General features: G+C 48.6%; 1 protein-coding gene across 1 annotated transcript in view; it reads left to right on the forward strand.

Moving 5' to 3' along the window:
* LOC142302346 (glucosamine-6-phosphate deaminase 1-like) overlaps positions 1–18,399 on the forward strand; it is a 35,019-nt gene extending 16,620 nt beyond the window's left edge. Inside the window, exon 4 of the mRNA XM_075343405.1 lies at positions 17,633–18,399. Coding sequence (XP_075199520.1) covers positions 17,633–17,781 — 149 coding nt within the window. The 3' untranslated portion in view covers positions 17,782–18,399. The remainder of the gene's footprint in view (positions 1–17,632) is intronic.
* The last annotated feature ends 1,195 nt before the right edge of the window (positions 18,400–19,594 follow it).

Genomic DNA, 19,594 nt, shown 5'->3' on the forward strand with positions numbered 1-19,594 from the left:
GTGACTACGGCATCTACATAGTTAAGTGTGTGGGGATCTTCTTTAACTCCATTGGTACCCTGAGATCATGAGTGTGTGGTCCTAATGGTTGCTATGGCAGTTCACAGTCAAATAACAGCTTTAGGCCCTGTGCGCACTTACCGGATTTTGCCGCGGATTTTTTGCGGATTTGCTGCATGTTTCGCTGCAGAAAATGTTCATAACATCTCTGCAGTGAATCACCAGCAAAACCTATGGAAAAAAAAAAATCCTGTGCGCACTAGGCGGATTTTGACAGCTGCATGTTTTGCTGCGGAATTCCCGCAGCAAAAACAATTGCATGTCAATTCTTTTTCGCACATCGCTGCGGGATTTCACTCCATTGACTCCAATGTAATCGTAAAATCCCGCAGGGAATAACGCAGGCAGCAAATTCTGTGCGGTTCACTGCGTTTTCCTGCGTTATTCCCTCCGGTATTTCGCGGTTTACCTCCGGTAATGTACATCGCTTGCCTGCGGTTTGCAGGGAAGTTATGTCATTACAGGAAGAGGAAGCAGAGCAGAGAGTAAACACACACACACACATATATACATACATATATATGATATATATATATATATATATATATATATATATATATATATATATATATATATATATATATATATATATATATATATATATATATATATATATATATATATATGACACCCACACATATCGGACACATATCAGACACTCACAGACATAGAACACAGACATATAGAACAAACATAGAAATCAAACGGAACTATAGAAAACAAAACACGTGGGCTCCGCTGTATATTTACCGTCCAGCCGAGGTAAGCACACAGCGGCGGCCCGGTATTCTCAGGCTGGGGAGGGAGAGGGGCAGGGTTAATGTCCCCCGCCTCACTCCCCCTCCCGCAGCCGAGAATATCAGCCGCAGCTGCCCCGGGACTGTCGCATGCATTATGCGGCAGTACCGAGTGTCCCCGGCTCTTCTTGCTGCCGTGTAGCAGTGGCAGTCAAGGTAATACAAGGGGTTAATGGTGGCGGATCACCACCATTAACTCCAGGCTTGATCATGCCAGCGTCTATGTGACAGCTGACATGATCAACCCGTAAGTAAAGTGAAAAAAACACACACACCGAAAAATCCTTTATTTTAAATAAAACACAAACAAGCCTCGTTCACCCTTTTATTAACCCCCCCAACACACAGCTCTGGTGTAATCCACAGCTCCGGTGTCCTGCGATGCTTGCATCCAGCCACGACTGACACACAGCGCTGAATGCAGCGAGACAGCAGAGGTAACTCCAGGGCATTTCCCACGGCCGGTAATGTGAACTCACTGCCGACCGTGAGAAATGCAGAGTGTGCTCACAGGGACTCTGTCTATCTATCCCTCCTATCTATCTATCTATCCCTCTGTCTATCTATCTATTCTTCTGTCTATTTCTCTATCTCAGAATGAAATGACTTTTTTTTTTTTTTTCTTCAATGTGCTTTATTGCATTGAATGCAATAAAGCACATACCAACCCGCACGCGGCAAAACCGCGGCAATACTGCGAACAATGCCGTAGTAAAACCGCGGCAAACCGCATGCGGTTTTCGGGTGCGGATTGCCGCGTTTTTTTTACTGCGGGTGCGGTAATCTTTGAATACCTGCGGAATTTTCTTGAGAAAATTCCATTTTCCAGTGCGCACAGGGCCTTAGAGTTTGCTAGCTATAGTGATTTGTTCAGAAGTTGGCAACATTTAGATGGTAAAAATACCATTTTTTCTTTCCTGACCTGTCACTTTGCATTAGGCTAAGTTCACACTTCCGTTGTTTTCAATCCGTCAGCAACGGATCAGTTGTTTTTTAGGTGTCAACTGATGCAACTGATGTATTTTTCACAGGATTCCTTTCACAGGAATCCTGTCAAAAAACTGATCCGTTGCGTCCGTTACATCCGCTGTGCGACCGTTTTTTGACGGATCAGTCATGATCAGTTTGTGTTTGGGACAGCCCAGTGGGCGTGCCAAACATGCTGGGCATGCTCAGTAGAGCATGACGGAATCCAGTGCTGGATTCCGTCGTAAGACGGATTACGATGGAATCCAGCACCATAAACATACATTGCAAGTGTGACGGATGGCGACGGATTCCTGCGCGGTGCGTTGTTTTCGACGGCCTGAAAAACGTTACATTCTGCGTTGCTCCCCGCCCGGCGGTCAGTCAAAAAAACGACGGACCGCGACGCAGCGGACGCAACGCAGGGTCATCAGTCACAATCCACCACTAATGCAAGTCTATGGCACACAACGGAATCCGCTAAACGGATTCCGTTGTTTACCATAGCGGATTTCGACTGATACATTTTAGCGGAAATGTGAACTTACCCTTAATTGCTGAAAAGCAGCTAAAGGATTAATACTGTTTTTAAAATGGTATCACTTTTGGCGGATTTTCCAATATATAGGTCCCCCAAAGTTACATCAAAACTAAATAGAGCCCTAAAAAAGCTTTTGTAAATTTCCTTCAAAACAGTGAAAAATTACTGCTACACTTTTGAAACTTCTAACATCCTAACAAAATAACAGCACATTTTACAGATGGTGCTGAAGTAAGGTACATGCAGGGCTGTATTTTGCCTTCGTGCTGCCCTAGGCACTTTAAGTGGTCGCGCCCCTTATTGACAACGTAACACTGAGTTTTCGCACACGACATCTGTTTAAGGCAGATCTACTCTGTAAAACATTTGAAAAAGTATCAATGAGAAACGAAGGGCACTAACCCCCCCCCCCCCCCCAATGGGAATCACCACGGGCACATCAAAACATAGCATGAGTATAAAATATTCCCACCGTCCCCACTTATATACTGTGACTGTCACACTGCCCCTAATAAACTACACACTGCCCTCCCTTATAAATTATATCCACCACACCTTCCTCAATTATGAAATATGATCTGCACACTGTCCTCACATCATGCTGCCCCCTCCTCACAATGTCCCATGCATGCTGCCCCCTCCTCACAGTGTCCCATGCATGCTGCCCCCTCCTCACAGTGTCCCATGCATGCTGCCCCCTCCTCACAGTGTCCCATGCATGCTGCCCCCTCCTCACAGTGTCCCATGCATGCTGCCCCCTCCTCAGTGTCCCATGCATGCTGCCCCCTCCTCACAGTGTCCCATGCATGCTGCCCCCTCCTCACAGTGTCCCATGCATGCTGCCCCCCTCCTCACAGTGTCCCATGCATGCTGCCCCCTCCTCACAGTGTCCCATGCATGCTGCCCCCTCCTCACAGTGTCCCATGCATGCTGCCCCCTCCTCACAGTGTCCCATGCATGCTGCCCCCTCCTCACAGTGTCCCATGCATGCTGCCCCCTCCTCAGTGTCCCATGCATGCTGCCCCCTCCTCACAGTGTCCCATGCATGCTGCCCCCTCCTCACAGTGTCCCATGCATGCTGCCCCCTCCTCACAGTGTCCCATGCATGCTGCCCCCTCCTCACAGTGTCCCATGCATGCTGCCAACTCCTCACAGTGTCCCATGCATGCTGCCCCCTCCTCACAGTGTCCCATGCATGCTGCCCCCTCCTCACAGTGTCCCATGCATGCTGCCCCCTCCTCACAGTGTCCCTTGCATGCTGCCCCCTCCTCACAGTGTCCCATGCATGCTGCCCCCTCCTCACAGTGTCCCATGCATGCTGTCCCCTCCTCACAATGTCCCGTGCATGCTGCCCCCTCCTCAGTGTCCCGTGCATGCTGCCCCCTCCTCACAGTGTCCCATGCATGCTGTCCCCTCCTCACAGTGTCCCATGCATGCTGCCCCCTCCTCAGTGTCCCGTGCATGCTGCCCCTCTCCATGAGCTCCTAATGCTGCCTTCCTCTTTTCCATAATGTCACCTCCATGCTGCCCCATTCATCCTAAGACCACCACACTAACGCTTATGCTGAGACCCCCCCCCACACACACTACCCCACTCTTGATATTGACTCCCCTACATTGTTCCACTCCATACTGAGCCCAGACATGCTGCCCCTTCTCCATAATGAGCTCCCAATGCTGGCCCCCTCTTATTCTGAGCCCTTACACTCCCCCCCCATCGATATTGTCATTGCTCTATCCCTCAACCCTTGTCCTCTGTCTCTAGCATTGGCCCCTCTCTCCCATTCCCCCAGCAGCAGCCGCTCTCTCCCGCCTTCACCAGCAGCCTCTCCCCCAGCATCAGCCTCTCTCTCCCCAGCCTCCCCCAGCATCAGCCTCTCTCCCCCCAGCCTCCCCCAGCTTCAGCCTCTCTCCCCCAGCTTCCCCCAGCATCAGCCTCTCTCCTCCCAGCCTCCCCCAGCATCAGCCTCCCCCAGCCTCAGCCTCCCTCCTCCCTCCCTCCTCCAAGTCTCCCTCAGCATCAGCTTCCCTCCTCCAAGCCTCCCCCTCCCCCTCCCAGCCTCCCCCAGCCTCAGCCTCCCCCACCTTCAGCCTCCCTCCTCCCAGCCTCCCCTAGCCTCAGCCTCCCTCCTCCCAACCTCCCCCAGCATCAGCCTCCCTCCTCCCAGCCTCCCCTAGCCTCAGCCTCCCTCCTCCCAACCTCCCCCAGCATCAGCCTTCCTCCTCCCAGCCTCACCCAGCATCAGCCTTCCTCCTCCCAGCCTCCCCCAGCATCAGCCTTCCTCCTCCCAGCCTCCCCCAGCATCAGCCTTCCTCCTCCCAGCCTCCCCCAGCATCAGCCTCCCTCCTCCCAGCCTCCCCCAGCATCAGCCTCCCTGCTCCCAGCCTCCCCCAGCATCAGCCTCCCTCCTCCCAGCCTCCCCCAGCATCAGCCTCCCTCCTCCCAGCCTCCCCCAGCATCAGCCTCCCTCCTCCCAGCCTCCCCCAGCATCAGCCTCCCTCCTCCCAGCCTCCCCTAGCCTCAGCCTCCCTCCTCCCAACCTCCCCCAGCATCAGCCTCCCTCCTCCCAGCCTCCCCCAGCATCAGCCTCCCTCCTCCCAGCCTCCCCCAGCATCAGCCTCCCTCCTCCCAGCCTCTCCCAGCATCATCCTCCCTCCTCCAAGCCTCAGCCTCCCTCCTCCCAGCCTCCCCCAGCATCAGCCTCCCTCCTCCCAGCCTCCCCCAGCATCAGCCTCCCTCCTCCAAGCCTCACCTTCCCCCTCCCAGCCTCCCCCAGCCTCAGCCTCTCTCCTCCCAGCCTCCCCCAGCATCAGCCTCCCCCAGCCTCAGCCTCCCTCCTCCCAGCCTCCCCCAGCCTCAGCCTCCCTCCTCCCTCCCTCCTCCAAGTCTCCCTCAGCATCAGCTTCCCTCCTCCCAGCCTCCCCCAGCCTCAGCCTCCCCCAGCCTCAGCCTCCCTCCTCCCAGCCTCCCCCAGCATCAGCCTCCCTCCTCCCAGCCTCCCCCAGCATCAGCCTCCCTCCTCCCAGCCTCCACCAGCCTCCCTCCTCCCAGCCTCCCCCAGCATCAGCCTTCCTCCTACCAGCCTCCCCCAGCATCAGCCTCCCTCCTCCAAGCCTCACCTTCCCCCTCCCAGCCTCCCCCAGCCTCAGCCTCTCTCCTCCCAGCCTCCCCCAGCATCAGCCTCCCCCAGCCTCAGCCTCCCTCCTCCCAGCCTCCCCCAGCCTCAGCCTCCCTCCTCCCTCCCTCCTCCAAGTCTCCCTCAGCATCAGCTTCCCTCCTCCAAGCCTCACCCTCCCCCTCCCAGCCTCCCCCAGCCTCAGCCTCCCCCAGCCTCAGCCTCCCCCAGCTTCAGCCTCCCTCCTCCCAGCCTCCCCTAGCCTCAGCCTCCCTCCTCCCAACCTCCCCCAGCATCAGCCTCCCTCCTCCCAGCCTCCCCTAGCCTCAGCCTCCCTCCTCCCAACCTCCCCCAGCATCAGCCTCCCTGCTCCCAGCCTCCCCCAGCATCAGCCTCCCTCCCCCAGCATCAGCCTCCCTCCTCCCTCCCTCCTCCAAGTCTCCCTCAGCATCAGCATCCCTCCTCCAAGCCTCACCCTCCCCCTCCCAGCCTCCCTCAGCATCAGCCTCCCTCAGCATCAGCCTCCCCCTCCCAGACTCCCCCAGAATCAGCCTCTCTCCTCCCAGCCTCCCCCAGCATCAGCCTCCCTCCTCCCAGCATCAGCCTCCCTCCTCCCAGCCTCCCCCAGCATCAGCCTCCCTTTTCCAAGCCTCACCTTCCCCCTCCCAGCCTCACTCCTCCCAGCCTCACTCCTCCCAGCCTCCCTCCTCCCAGCCTCCCTCCTCCCAGCCTGCCTCAGCCTCCCTCCTCCCAGCCTTCCCCAGCTTCAGCCTCCCTCCTCCCAGCCTCCCCTAGCCTCAGCCTCCCTCCTCCCAACCTCCCCCAGCATCAGCCTCCCTCCTCCCAGCCTCCCCTAGCCTCAGCCTCCCAGCCTCCCCTAGCCTCAGCCTCCCTCCTCCCAACCTCCCCCAGCATCAGCCTCCCTCCTCCCAGCCTCCCCCAGCATCAGCCTCCCTCCTCCCAGCCTCCCCCAGCATCAGCCTCCCTCCTCCCAGCCTCCCCCAGCATCAGCCTCCCTCCTCCCAGCCTCCCCCAGCATCATCCTCCCTCCTCCAAGCCTCCCCCTCCCCCTCCCAGCCTCCCTCAGCATCAGCCTCCCTCAGCATCAGCCTCCCCCTCCCAGACTCCCCCAGAATCAGCCTCTCTTCTCCCAGCCTCCCCCCCAGCTTCAGCCTCTCTCCCCCCAGCCTCTCTCCCCCCAGCCTTAGCCTCTCTCTCCCCCCAGCCTCCCCCCCAGCCTCAGCCTCTCTCCCCCCAGCCTCAGCCTCTCTCTCTTCCCAGCCTCCCCCCAGCCTCAGCCTCTCTCTCTTCCCAGACTCCCCCCAGCCTCAGCCTCTTTCTCTTCCCAGCCTCTCTCTCTTCCCAGCCTCCCCCAGCCTCAGCCTCTCTCTCTTCCCAGCCTCCCCCCAGTCTCAGTCTCTCTCTTCCCAGCCTCAGCCTCTCTCTCTCTTCCCAGCCTCCCCTCAGCCTCTCTCTTCCCAGCCTCTCTCTTCCCAGCCTCAGCCTCTCTCTCTTCCCAGCCTCCCCCCAGCCTCTCTCTCTTCCCAGCCTCCCCCCAGCCTCTCTCTCTTCCCAGCCTCCCCCCAGCCTCTCTCTCTTCCCAGCCTCACCCCAGCCTCTCTCTCTTCCCAGCCTCCCCCAGCCTCAGCCTCTCTCCCCCCAGCCTCCCCTTGCATGATTACAGTGGGCAAAAAGAGGCATCGCAATTTGCAACGATCATCAACTAACCTGTAAGGAGCCCATACATTCTAGGCTCTGCCTTACCTGCTCCGGTGCCCGCCGCCCTGCTCTGGCTGGCTCCTCTTCTGGCTGGCTCCAGCTTCAGACGCGTCCTCCTCCACGGCGTGTGTCATCTGCAGCATTGGACGCTGCAGCACGGGGCAGTCAGCTGAATGTCGCGCCCGCGCGCCTCTGACCCCGGAAGTGCAGGCCATGGAACTTCCGGGGTTAGTCAGCTCACTATGCCTGCCGCCCGCCATGTATTGAAATAGACAGCAGAAGTGCGCCTCCCCCCCCCCCCCCCCCCCCGGAACACAGCCGAGTGTAACGGAGGGAGGGACGGGGGGCGGGGATGTAAAAAAAAAAAAAAAAAAAATTATAAAAATTTTTTTTTTTTTTTTTTTTTTGCTGCCAGAAAGTGCCGCCCCCCGCAACGTGCCGCCCTAGGCACGGGACCACAGGTGCCTAGTGGCAAATACGGCCCTGGGTACATGTGGTAAATGTTATGCAGCTATTTTGTGTAGTGTGACTGTATGGATTAAAGGGCTAATCATTCAGAGCTTGAAAATTGAAAATGTTGAGAAGTTTATCACCTAAAGTTGCTATTATCCTAAAATGTATCACAAAAAGTCTCTAAATCACTGAGATATGTTGAAACATTGCAGAGTTATATACTTAAAGTGACATGTCAGATTTTAAAAAAATTTGTCTGGTCACGAAGGCCACGTGCATACAGAGTATTTGAGTTATTACCTCTGTATTTGTAGCCAAAACCAGGAGTGGAACAATCAGAAGAAAAATATAGTAGAAACACGTGCACCACATCTGTATTTTTTTTTTTTTTTTTTTTTTTTTTTTTTTTTAAAACTCCTTGTTTGGGCTACAAATACTGAGGTAAAAATCTCACCAAATTCCCAATGTATACACGCGGTCTAAGGCTATGTGCGCACTAGAGCTTTTTACCTGCGGATTTACCCGCGGATTTGCCCCGGAAATTTCTTGAGAAATGTCTGCAATCTTTGTGCAGACATTTCCCATGAAATTCAATGAGAAAAAAAAATAGCTGTGCGCACTGTGCGGATTTTTCTCAAGAAAATTTCATGTCCATTAATTTCCGCAGGTACCTGCGGTATTCTGGGGGTATTCCGCAGGTAGCAATGATGTGCGGTATACCACCGGAATAGGCGCGAATTACCTGCGGGAATGCTCATCGCTGCCTGCGGTTTTGCAGGAAGCGATGTCATTATGCCAGAAAGAGGAGCAGAGTAAACACACGTCGCACTCCCTGGACGCCGCACAGAAGCACTTCCGTGCGACCTCCAGGTGCCCGTGCAGTGTGTGTCCTGCTCCGGCCTCGCGGCTGCCTGCACTGCTGTGTGTCAGTGTCTGCCCGCAGTGTCAGCAGCCTGTCACGCGGCAGCGCAGGCAGACACTGACATCCTGCAGTGCTGGGAGCCGCGGGGATGACGATCGCTGCTGTCAGGAGGTGAGATCATTACCTGCTGTGACGATCTCCTGCCTCCTGACGTCAGCGCTGTCACTGCTGTCTATGCCCGTCTCGCGAGCGGCCCGAGACTGTCACTAGTGGTGACGTCACGGGCTCTCGCGATAAGTCAGTGACAGCGCTGACGTCAGCAGTACAGGAGATGATCACAGAAGGTAATGATCTCATCTATGCTCCTGATGGCAGCGCTCGTCATCCCCTGCAGTGACCTGAGCTGACCTATTGATGTTAGCTCAGGTCACTGCATTGCTCTCCCAGCCAATGGGGAACATTCTGTTCTTCATTGACTGGGACAGCGACTATGGTATGGATCGCCGTGCCCCCCCCCCCCTTATTGGATTACGCCGGACGTGGAATTGATTGTGCTCTTTTCAATAAATTGGTTAAAGAGGGAATGTTTTGGGGAGTGTTTTTTCAAATAAAACTTTTTTTGTTGTCTATTTTTTAATTATTACTGACTGGGTTGGTGATGTCGGGTATCTGATAGACGCCTGACCTCACCAACCCCAGGGCTTGATGCCAGGTGACATTACACATCTGGCATCAACCCCATATATTACCCCGTTTGCCAACGCACCAGGGCGCGGGATGAGCTGGGGCAAAGCGCCAGGATTGGCACGTCTAATGGATGCGCCACTTCTGGGGCGGCTGCGGCCTGCTATTTTTAGGCTGGGGAGTGTCCAATAACAGTGGACCTCCCTAGTCTGAGAATATCAGAAGCCAGCTGTCCGCTTTACCTTGGCTGGTGATCCAATATGGGAGGGAACGGACGTTTTTTGTTTTAAATTATTTATATAATTTAAAATAACAGCGTGGGGTGCCCACTGTTTTGGATTATCAGCCAAGGTGAAGCTGCCAGCGGTGGTCTGCAGGCTGCAGCCGTCTGCTTTACCCTAGCTGGCTACAAAAAATGGGGGGACCTCACGTCATTTTTTTTTTAATTATTTATTTATTTTATGGCTAAATACAAGGCTAAGCACCCTTTAGTGCCACATGAGTCACTAAAGGGTGCCAGCTTAGAAAATGCAGGGAGGTGTAACATTATATAGGTTTTTCTCATCTATCTATCTATCTATCTATCTATCTATCTATCTATCTATCCATCTATCCCTCTATCAATCTATCCATCTATCCCTCTATCTATCTATCTATCTATCTATCTATCTATTCATCTATCCATCTTTCCCTCTATCCATTATCTGTCTATCGATTATCTTTATTATTTATTGCAGGGACAAACCTGCGGTAAATCCGCGGCAAAACCGCATGCGGATTTGGTGCGGATTTTTTCCGCAGGTCCGGAAATCTTTCACTGGCAGAAGTTTCTCAAGAAATTTTCTTGAGAAACTTCACATTTCTAGTGCGCACATAGCCTAAAGGGTGCTTTACACGCTGCGACATCGCTAACGATATATCGTCGGGGGTCACGATGTTTGTGACGCACATCCGGCGTCGTTAGCGACATTGCAGCGTGTGACAGCTAGGAGCAACGATCGCAAAAACATCAAAAATCGTTGATCGTTGACACGTCGTTCCTTTTCATAATATCGTTGGTGGTGCATGCCGCTGGTTGTTCGTTGTTCCTGCGGCATCACACATCGCTATGTGTGCCACCGCAGGAACGACTAACATCTCCTCACCTGCGTCCACTGGCAATGAGGAAGGAGGTGGGAGGCATGTTCCGGCCGCTCATCTCCGCCCCTCCTCTGCTATTGGGCAGCCGCTTAGTGACACTGCCTTGAAGGAGGGATTGTTCGGTCACAGCGACGTCGCTGAAAAGGTATGTGCGTGTGACGCTGCCGTAGCGATAATGTTCGCTACGGCAGCGATCACCAAATGTCGCACGAACGAGGGCGGCGGGTGCTATCGCTAGCGATGTCGCAGCGTGTAAAGCACCCTTTAGGGCTTGAGTTTGTGGCTGTAAAGTAAAAATGTTCACATGATATGAATACTTTTTCCATGCACTGTAGATTGTAAGCTTGTGAGCACGGCCCTCACTCAACCTGTAGCTGTTGAACTGTGTTGTAGGTCTATAATTAAGCAAAGACCTGTACAGACAAAGTGCTGCAGAATATGTTTTCACTATATAAATTAAAATTATTATAGGCAATGCAATGCTCTTCTGGGAATTTAAATATGTGCATAGCCTCTGGTTTGGCTTCTAAGTCATGTGACAAGGGTTGATATTGAATTTTAGGGAGAAAGAGGAAACAAAATTGCTGAATGCATCATTAACAATCTTAAATATGCATATATCATTAATAGCAACAAGTGTAAATGGAATGAAGGACTTATTACAGTGTGTCAAAATGGAAAGCTCAAACATGAGACTCCTACTCAATTCAAAGAAGACTAAGATGCCAAGTACGTATATGTAGTATTTGAGATGGATGGTGGCAAACTGAAAGTTGTAAAGGACTTCAACCAACTTAGATCATTGATCAGTCAAGATGCAGCGACGACACCAGAATTCAATAGAAAAGCTATGGGCAAATCACCAATGAAATCTCTGTGAAAGGTCTTCAAACTGAGGAACGTTTCACTGGAGACGAAGACATGGCTTGTACATAGTCTAGTCTTTTCTATGGTAACATGCGTGCAAAATTTCAACATTTAAAAGAACAAGACAGACACCTTCAAAATGTGGTGCTGAAGAAGCATGTTATTAATACCATAAATGGCAAAAGAACAAATCAGGCCAGACCTGTAAAGGCCCCGTCACACGCAGCGACGTATCTAACGGTTTATCGCCGGGGTCACGGATTCCGTGCCGCACATCCGGCATAGTTAGCGACGTCGTTGCGTGTGACAGCAAGGAACGACCGTTAACGATGGAAAATACTCACCTTATCGTCAATTGTTGACACGTCGTTCCTTTTCAAACAATCGGTGATTGTTGAGGTCGCAGGTTGTTCGTCGTTCCTGAGGCAGCACACATCGCTACGTGTGACACCTCGGGAACGACGAACTACAGCTTACCTGCGGCCGCCGGTAATGCGGAAGGAAGGAGGTGGGCGGGATGTTACGTCCCACTCATCTCCGCCCCTCAGCTTCTATTGGCCGGCCACTTAGTGACGTCGCTGTGACGCAGCACGAACCGCCCCCTTAGAAAGGAGGTGATTCGCTGGCAACAGCGACGTCGCTAGGCAGGTAAATACGTGAGATGGGTCCAAACGATTTTGTGCGCCACGGGCAGCGATTTTTCCCATGACGCACAAACGACGGGGGCGGGTACTTTCACCAGCGACATTGCTAGCAATATCGCTGTGTGTAACACCCCCTTTACTCCAAGTAAGCAACACCAAGCTATGACTTGCCTACTGTGGACACCTCATACGAAGAGTGCAATCGCTGCAGAAGGACATCATTGTCAGAAATAGACTGAACAAGGCGAAGAGGAAGACCAGCAGCCTGATGACTTGATACTATGATGCAAACAGCGGAGAAAACTGTGGTGGACCTATCTAGGCTTGTGCAAGATTGATCTTCCTACAGAGTGTTCATGATAGCTCAAGATTGTGTGAGACAGAGATCAGATTTTTTTTTTTTAATTATTTGCAGAATTAGTCAAAGTTTTTATTGGTACCATTTTGACATTTATACATTTTTTTTGATCGCCTTCTTTTCTGATTTTTGGGAGACAGAATATTCAATTCAATATGCAATTCAGCAGTTGTATTTTTTACACAGTTCATAGTGTGATATGGGATAAGATGAATTTACTCTTTGGGTCAGTACGATTTTAGAGTTATACAATTTTTCTATGGTTTTCTTATGTTTTGCTGCTTTTTTACACTATAAAATCTTTTTCTTTTATAGAAAAATGTTTTTACATCTCCATAGTTAGTGGCTAAAAAAAATGCCATAGATCTCAGACAGCGTAGTGGCTTGTGTTTTTTGCAGAACAAGATAACGGTTTCAGGGATGCTATTTCTAGTCACATATTTCTTTTCAGATATGACATTTTGATCGTTTTATGACACTTTTTGTTTGGTGTGATAAGAAAACATACATTTTTGCCACCTATTTATTTATTTTTCCATGGTGTTTATTGTATGGGTTAACTAGTGTGACAGTTTTATAGATCATGTTGTTCCGCATGTGGCTATACTAAATGTGTACTTTGTTTTTGTTTGTATTTATTATTGTACATTTTTTTTTTTTTTTGTTTTTTTTTCTTTTAATATTTTTTTCTTGGTCCTTTTTTATTTTATTTTTCTGATCACTAGTTTCCTGCATTGCATTGCAGTGCATGAGACCTGTCAGCTTTACGTGGTTGATCACATTTTAGATCCTGCTTCTGGCTGTGTCTAACTGGCCACTGCAGCTGGCAGACCCTGAGGTCGTCATCATTATTACTTTTTTGTGACACATTGTACTTCATGTTAGGCTACTTTCACACTTGCCTTGGACGGCTTCCGTTGCCATCCGCAGCCTTGAGGAATTACGGTAACCGTTGCAGGAAACCGTTATATTCCTCATAGACTTCTATTAGCTAAGGATAGCAACGGATGGTCTTGTGTTGCATCCGCTGCACAACGCAGCATCATTATTTTGACGCTGCGTCGGGCGGAAGGAACGCTGCATGTAGTGTTTTTTGTCGTTAAAATAGCGCACCTTGACTGATTCCGTTGGAATCCGCCACGGTGTCTAATGATTACAATCCACAATATCCACATATCTCTATCTTGTAGACAACATCCTATATATACCGTATTTTTCGGACCATAAGACGCACTTTTTTCCCCACAAATGTTGGGGGAAAGTGAGGGGTGCGTCTTATGGTCTGACTATAGGGCTGCGGGAATGTGGGTGGAGCGGGTCATCGGGGGCACGAGCAGGCTGCAGCGACCACGTGGACTCGCTCATTACATATGCACGCCCATCCTCCCGCCCATCATCTCTCAGCGCTGAATCTGCCGCTGACCGGTGGGTAGGATGATGGGCGGGGGGTGCGCACATAATTAACAGCCGGCCGTGATCACCCCTGGCAACTACAGCCTGGAGTGATCATGTGCGGCTGCATTCACTGCCCCATGCGCATCATTATCAGCGCGGGGAGCAGTGAATAAGTACGGCATACTCACCGGCCACTTCCGTGCAGCACGCAATCTCCTCCAGTCTGCCGGTCAGCTGATCTGTGTAGAAAGCGATGAGCACAGCGATGACGTCATCGCTGTGCGCCCGGCTAGTCACGCAAGTCAGCTGACCGGCAGACTGGAGGAGATCGCGTGCTGTACGGAAGTGGCCGGTGATGGCTCCACACTGATAGCTGGCCGGCACAGAGTGGGAGGAGCAATGCTGCAGGGAGCGAGGAAAGGTGAGTATAAACGTTTATTGTTTTTTTGTGTGATACAGGATAGAGGCCATATAGTAGCATGAGGGTATATAGCAGGATGGGGCCATATTGCAGGATGGCAGTATATAGCATTATGGGGCCATATAGCAGGATGAGGGTATATAGCAGCATGGGACCATATAGCAGGGTGGCAGTATATAGCAGCATGGGGCCATATAGCAGGGTGGCATTATATAGCAGCATGGGGCCATATACCAGGATGAGGGTATATAGCAGCATGGGGCCATATAGTAGGGTGGCAGTATATAGCAGCATGGGGCCATATAGCAGGATGAGGGTATATAGCAGCATGGGGCCATATAGCAGGGTGGCAGTATATAGCAGCATGGGACCATATAGCAGGGTGGCAGTATATAGCAGCATGGGACCATATAGCAGGGTGGCAGTATATAGCAGCATGGGGCCATATAGCAGGATGAGGGTATATAGCAGCATGGGGCCATATAGCAGGGTAGCAGTATATAGCAGCATGGGGCCATATAGCAGGCTGAGGGTATATAGCAGCATGGGGCCATATACCAGGGTGGCAGTATATAGCAGCATGGGGCCATATAGCAGGATGGCAGTATATAGCAGCATGGGGGTATATTGCAGGCTGAGGGCATATTCCAGGATGGCAGTATATAGAAGGATGGGGGTATATATCAGGATGAGGGACATATATACAAGGATGGGGATTACATATAGAAGGCAGGAGGATCATTACTAGGATGGGGTATCTTAGTATAGAATTTGGGGATATTACCTCCATAACAGTGTCAGCAGCAGATCCTCGCCCCATAACAGTGTGTCATGACCACATTTTTTGCTTAATTTTTTTTCCTATTTTCCTTCTCTAAAACCAGGGTGCGTCTTATGGTCCGGTGCGTCTTATAGTCCGAAAAATACGGTAGACACCACTAGTAATCTCACCAGAAATCACTGTGATGCTTTGAATGTCATAAAACTCACTTTATTAATACATCTTTAAAAAACAGAACAAGTGACAATATTTTGGCTTGGCAAGAAATAGGGCAGTGGAAATTACAAAATGCATCCCCCCTACACAGGGGAGAGAGGTGGGAATGGGTACACCAAGCTCATCTGAGAATTAGTTATACCATAAGTTAACAGGATATGCAACCTAGTCCAACTCTAAATAAATATCAGCAATTTTTACAGGCTATAGTACAAATAAGTGATATTTATTTGTCCACCCGAAATGAGCATCCTGGTCGCGGGAGATTTACCCAGACTCTGGAATAACAAAGTTTCAATAAACAATAGATATTTACTCCACTGTAACCCCCAGGCGCCATGACGGGAGGATGTGTCAAAATGATGCGATGCCTGTTCCGGCCACATCAGTGAGCCGCCCACTGCGGCGGCCATGGCAACGCGATACCACAGCCGCCGCACATGCGCAGCACCCCGACGCTTCGGCCGCATCAAGGATTAAGGATTAAATACACACAGCCACCTACGGGCCCTTTAGGACATGGTTGCTAACTACTTATTTATCTTAAAATAACCACGGGATTGATTAAAAACAGACTCCCGTTTAACAGCTTATTATAGTAAGCCGTAGTGTCAACACATGCTGTGCGCGGCAAGGCTGGGCGGTGGATAAGCGATGCCTTGATGCGGCCGAAGCGTCGGGGTGCTGCGCATGCGCGGAGGCTGTGGCATCGCGTTGCCATGGCCGCCGCGGTGGGCGGCTCACTGCTGTGGCCGGAACAGGCATCGCCACATGTCTACTTTATATAACCACAATTTTTGAAACATATATAGATTTATTATATTTTTATTTTATTTTTTTGTTAGGAAGTTAGAAGGGTTAAGTTTTATCAGCAATCTTTCATTTTTCAAACCAAATATACAAAAACAACTTTTTTTTAAGCACCATATCACATTTGAAGTGTATCACATTTGAAGTGACTTTGAGGGTCCTATGTGACATAAAATACCCACAAGTGACACCATTCTAAAAACTGCATCCCTCATGGTGCTTAAAACCATATTCAACAACTTTATTAACTCAGTCTTTAGGTGCTTCATAAGAATTAAAGCAATGTCTAAGGAAGAAAAGAAAATTTGACTTTTTTCCTCACAAAAAACACATTGTTTTAGCCCTTTTTTTTTCACTTTCACAATGCAAGCAGCAGAAAATAAACCGTAACACTTGTAAAAATTTCTCCTGAATACACAGATTCCCCATATGTGGTGGAAAACTGTTTGGGCACACGGCAGGGCTTGGAAGGGAAAAAGTGTTATTTGAATTTTAGAGCAGAAAAGTGTCTGTAATAGATAGCAAATGCCATTTCATGTTTGCAGAGCTCGCTCCTGATTTGCCTAAACAGCGGAAACCCCCCACAAGTGACCTCATTTTGCAAACTACACCCATCGGTTAAAGGAGAAGTTTAACAGTGGCAAAGGGGAGATCAGAATATAAATTTGTCAACTTTGACTATTAAGAATAAATATTCAACTCTTAATTATGCCTTAACCTTTCCTGTTCCTATTGTATATGAACAGTGACTGATAGGGACCTGTGTACTAATAAAGAACATTTATTATATGCATCAAAAAGTCTACAGTTTGTTACTAATTACAAAAACACAGTAATATGAAATACCGTAATAGCACGCAATAATATCCACAATTACCTAATATTTCCCACCCACGATAACTAAAACACACAAGTAGTGGCCCACCTAACACTAACTATCCCTAGATGAAGATCAGGGGGTTAATAATGTAGTAACAAGGGTTAAGGATTAGTTTAGGGTTTGGTCAAAGGGGGTTAAAGCAGGCAAGAGTATTAGAATGCAGGGAGCAGCCCAATGATACAGGAGATTAAAGTGTACCAGTCACCAGGATTTTCCTATGTAATCTAAAGCCAGTGCTATACTGGCATGATCAGGCTGATTCTATACATACCTCCTTTAGTGGTCAACTCGGATGTATAGGTTTTGAAATCCAAGCAAGTCAAATTTGTGAAATGAATAGCTTTTTGATTGGCAGCAAGCTGCCGAGCAGGTAATAGCTGGGGTGAGATTTGATAGTGATTCTTGCCCCTTGCCTGTTGTTCCTCCCCTTCTCTTATTTATGCTAATTTTATTACAGAAGAGTTTTACTAATATATTCACTAAGATGGCATCAAAGTTGGTGCCTGCGCATAGTGCTTCTCTCCGGCGTCATGCTTGGATTTCAAAACTTATGCATCCGAGCTGACCACTAAAGGTATGTATAGAATCAGCCTGATAGTGCCAGTATAGCACTGGCTTTAGCTTATATAGGAAAATCCTGGTGATTGGTGCACTATAATTAATAAACTTAGACAAGTATGTTCATCGCTTTAGGATGATCCTCGCTTGGTGGTGATGGTGTTGAGAGCTGAGAAGCTAGTTCATACAGGTCTCCTCTGATCTGTAAAGTGCTGCAGAATATGTTGTCACTTTAGAAATAAGATTATCTATTGAGAAAACTACAAGTGTAATGGGACTTTTGTTTGTTTGAAAGATACACAATTAATTGTGGCTTGTCGTCAAATTATTTTTGTTCTTATGATCAGTTTTGCAAATATTAAAGTCCTTCTATATCCATGGATTAATGCCTACGATGTCTTCCTGGTTACAGGTTTATTGCATGTTCACAATAAACTGGTTGATCCTCTGTACAGCATGAAGGAAAAAGGAACTGGAGTTGGACAGACGCCAAAGAAACCATATAGTGACTGAGCAAGACAGAGGAATTCTGAGGTGATGTGATGAAGAATCAGACGGTATAACTTTGCTACTTGAACCTGGTCTGCTACTTCCATACCCAAGCAGTCAAGAAGAATCTAGCCCTATTGTGCCTTTGTAGACCGGGATGATACCATGCCTTTTTGACTATACTGAGACTGTATATTTTACACCAATTACAATCTTTTGGACAAATTTGTGTTTTCTTCTGATATGTGAGGCCCTAAGACTGGTTTTACATGAGCACAAAATGACACAAACCAAAGCCTTACTCAGATCTAAGAACGAGAAGTAATTGCATTCTAAGGATGTAAGCAGCTATTTTTTTGTCACTATACTCAGCTGGGATTTGTAGTGTAATACAGCTGCATAAAATACAAGTTACACTTAAGTGAAACTTTCCTCAGATCATTAAAACTTTGTTAGTATAGCCCTATAAGACTTAACCGGGGTAAGATGATTAGCTGATGTTTTGTATTAGAAAATAAATTTTCTTTTCTACTACTTCCAGTGTTCTCAGACTTCTGTGCTGTAATGTTGCAGTTTTGTGTGGAAAGCCCGGGGCTAGTCGCCTAACTGAAACTCTGATTAAACTTTGATGCAAACTGTTCTCCAAGACACAGGTTTTTCTTTTTCTTTTTTTTTTTTTTTTTCTCCTAACATATACGGCAGACGCTATATTGGATTCAAGACTTTGAACTCTGTCATGCTCATTAAACAATTCCTGAACTATTTTTGCGCCTAGGAAAAAGGTGCACATGTATCAGGCAGTCCATATGTCAACCTTCTTCCATAGTCCAGATCTGATTTTAACAGTAGATGGGTCTGCATTGGCACATATATGGAGCATGCTGTGATGCACAGGGTGCTCTGACATCTTTTTTAAGGATAGTCTGAAATAACTTTATCACCAATTTGTGCACTAGCTCCACTGTAGGGTCAGACCAGATGAGTGAGCATCACTCCCTGCGTACATTGCTGGTCCCTGGCTGCTAGACCGCTTGGCACTTATCAAGTGCTGCTAGCCCTCTAAAAATAGTGTATCATATGCATCAGTGAGTCTTCAGCACCCGTGACCATGCTGCTGGTTCACCAATTGTCAATCTTTTACACCACTTTTGGTTAGTACTTGTCACTGAATAATGAAAACGCACACAACAGAACATGCTGTTTTGGGGAAGTTTTGACAGTCCTCTAGCTCAACCAGAAAATTACCTCTGACTAATTTTGTCAGTATCCATGAGTCACTTGTTTCAATATACTACATAAAATATGAGGTTGAAAAATCTTAAAACTTCAACAATTTACAGTGGGCAGGTTTGCACACCAAATATAAAAACAAGATCAGAAAATGACACGTGTTAAATATCTGACACATGGGCTTCAAATAGGAGGCTTTTATATGGGTGACGGTAACAGCGTTGGATCTTAACCCAAATCATATTATTAGAGAATATTACAAAGGTGTGACGGATCACCATGTCAAAGGTGTATAGTAGAAAAGTATCCAGTTAATTCTCAGCACAATAATGTAAAGTGCAAACAGTGCAAGGACGAAAAGAGCACAATCTCAACCGTTTTGGACTCCATTCCTACAATGAGTATTTGGTAAGTTTTTCGGATTGCTTTACAAAATTTCTGCACCTATTATTTAAATTAGGATACTTGTGTTTTTAATGCATTATTTTAACATGCATTTTTATAGCATTTTTGATGCTATTTGTCTATTTTTGTGTCATGCTTTAAAGCTGCTTTCTTTTTGATAGTTCCTAGTATATGGCTTTGACAAAACTTTGATATATGCAGA

Source organism: Anomaloglossus baeobatrachus, chromosome 4, assembly GCF_048569485.1.
Source record: "Anomaloglossus baeobatrachus isolate aAnoBae1 chromosome 4, aAnoBae1.hap1, whole genome shotgun sequence".
Taxonomy (NCBI): domain Eukaryota; kingdom Metazoa; phylum Chordata; class Amphibia; order Anura; family Aromobatidae; genus Anomaloglossus; species Anomaloglossus baeobatrachus.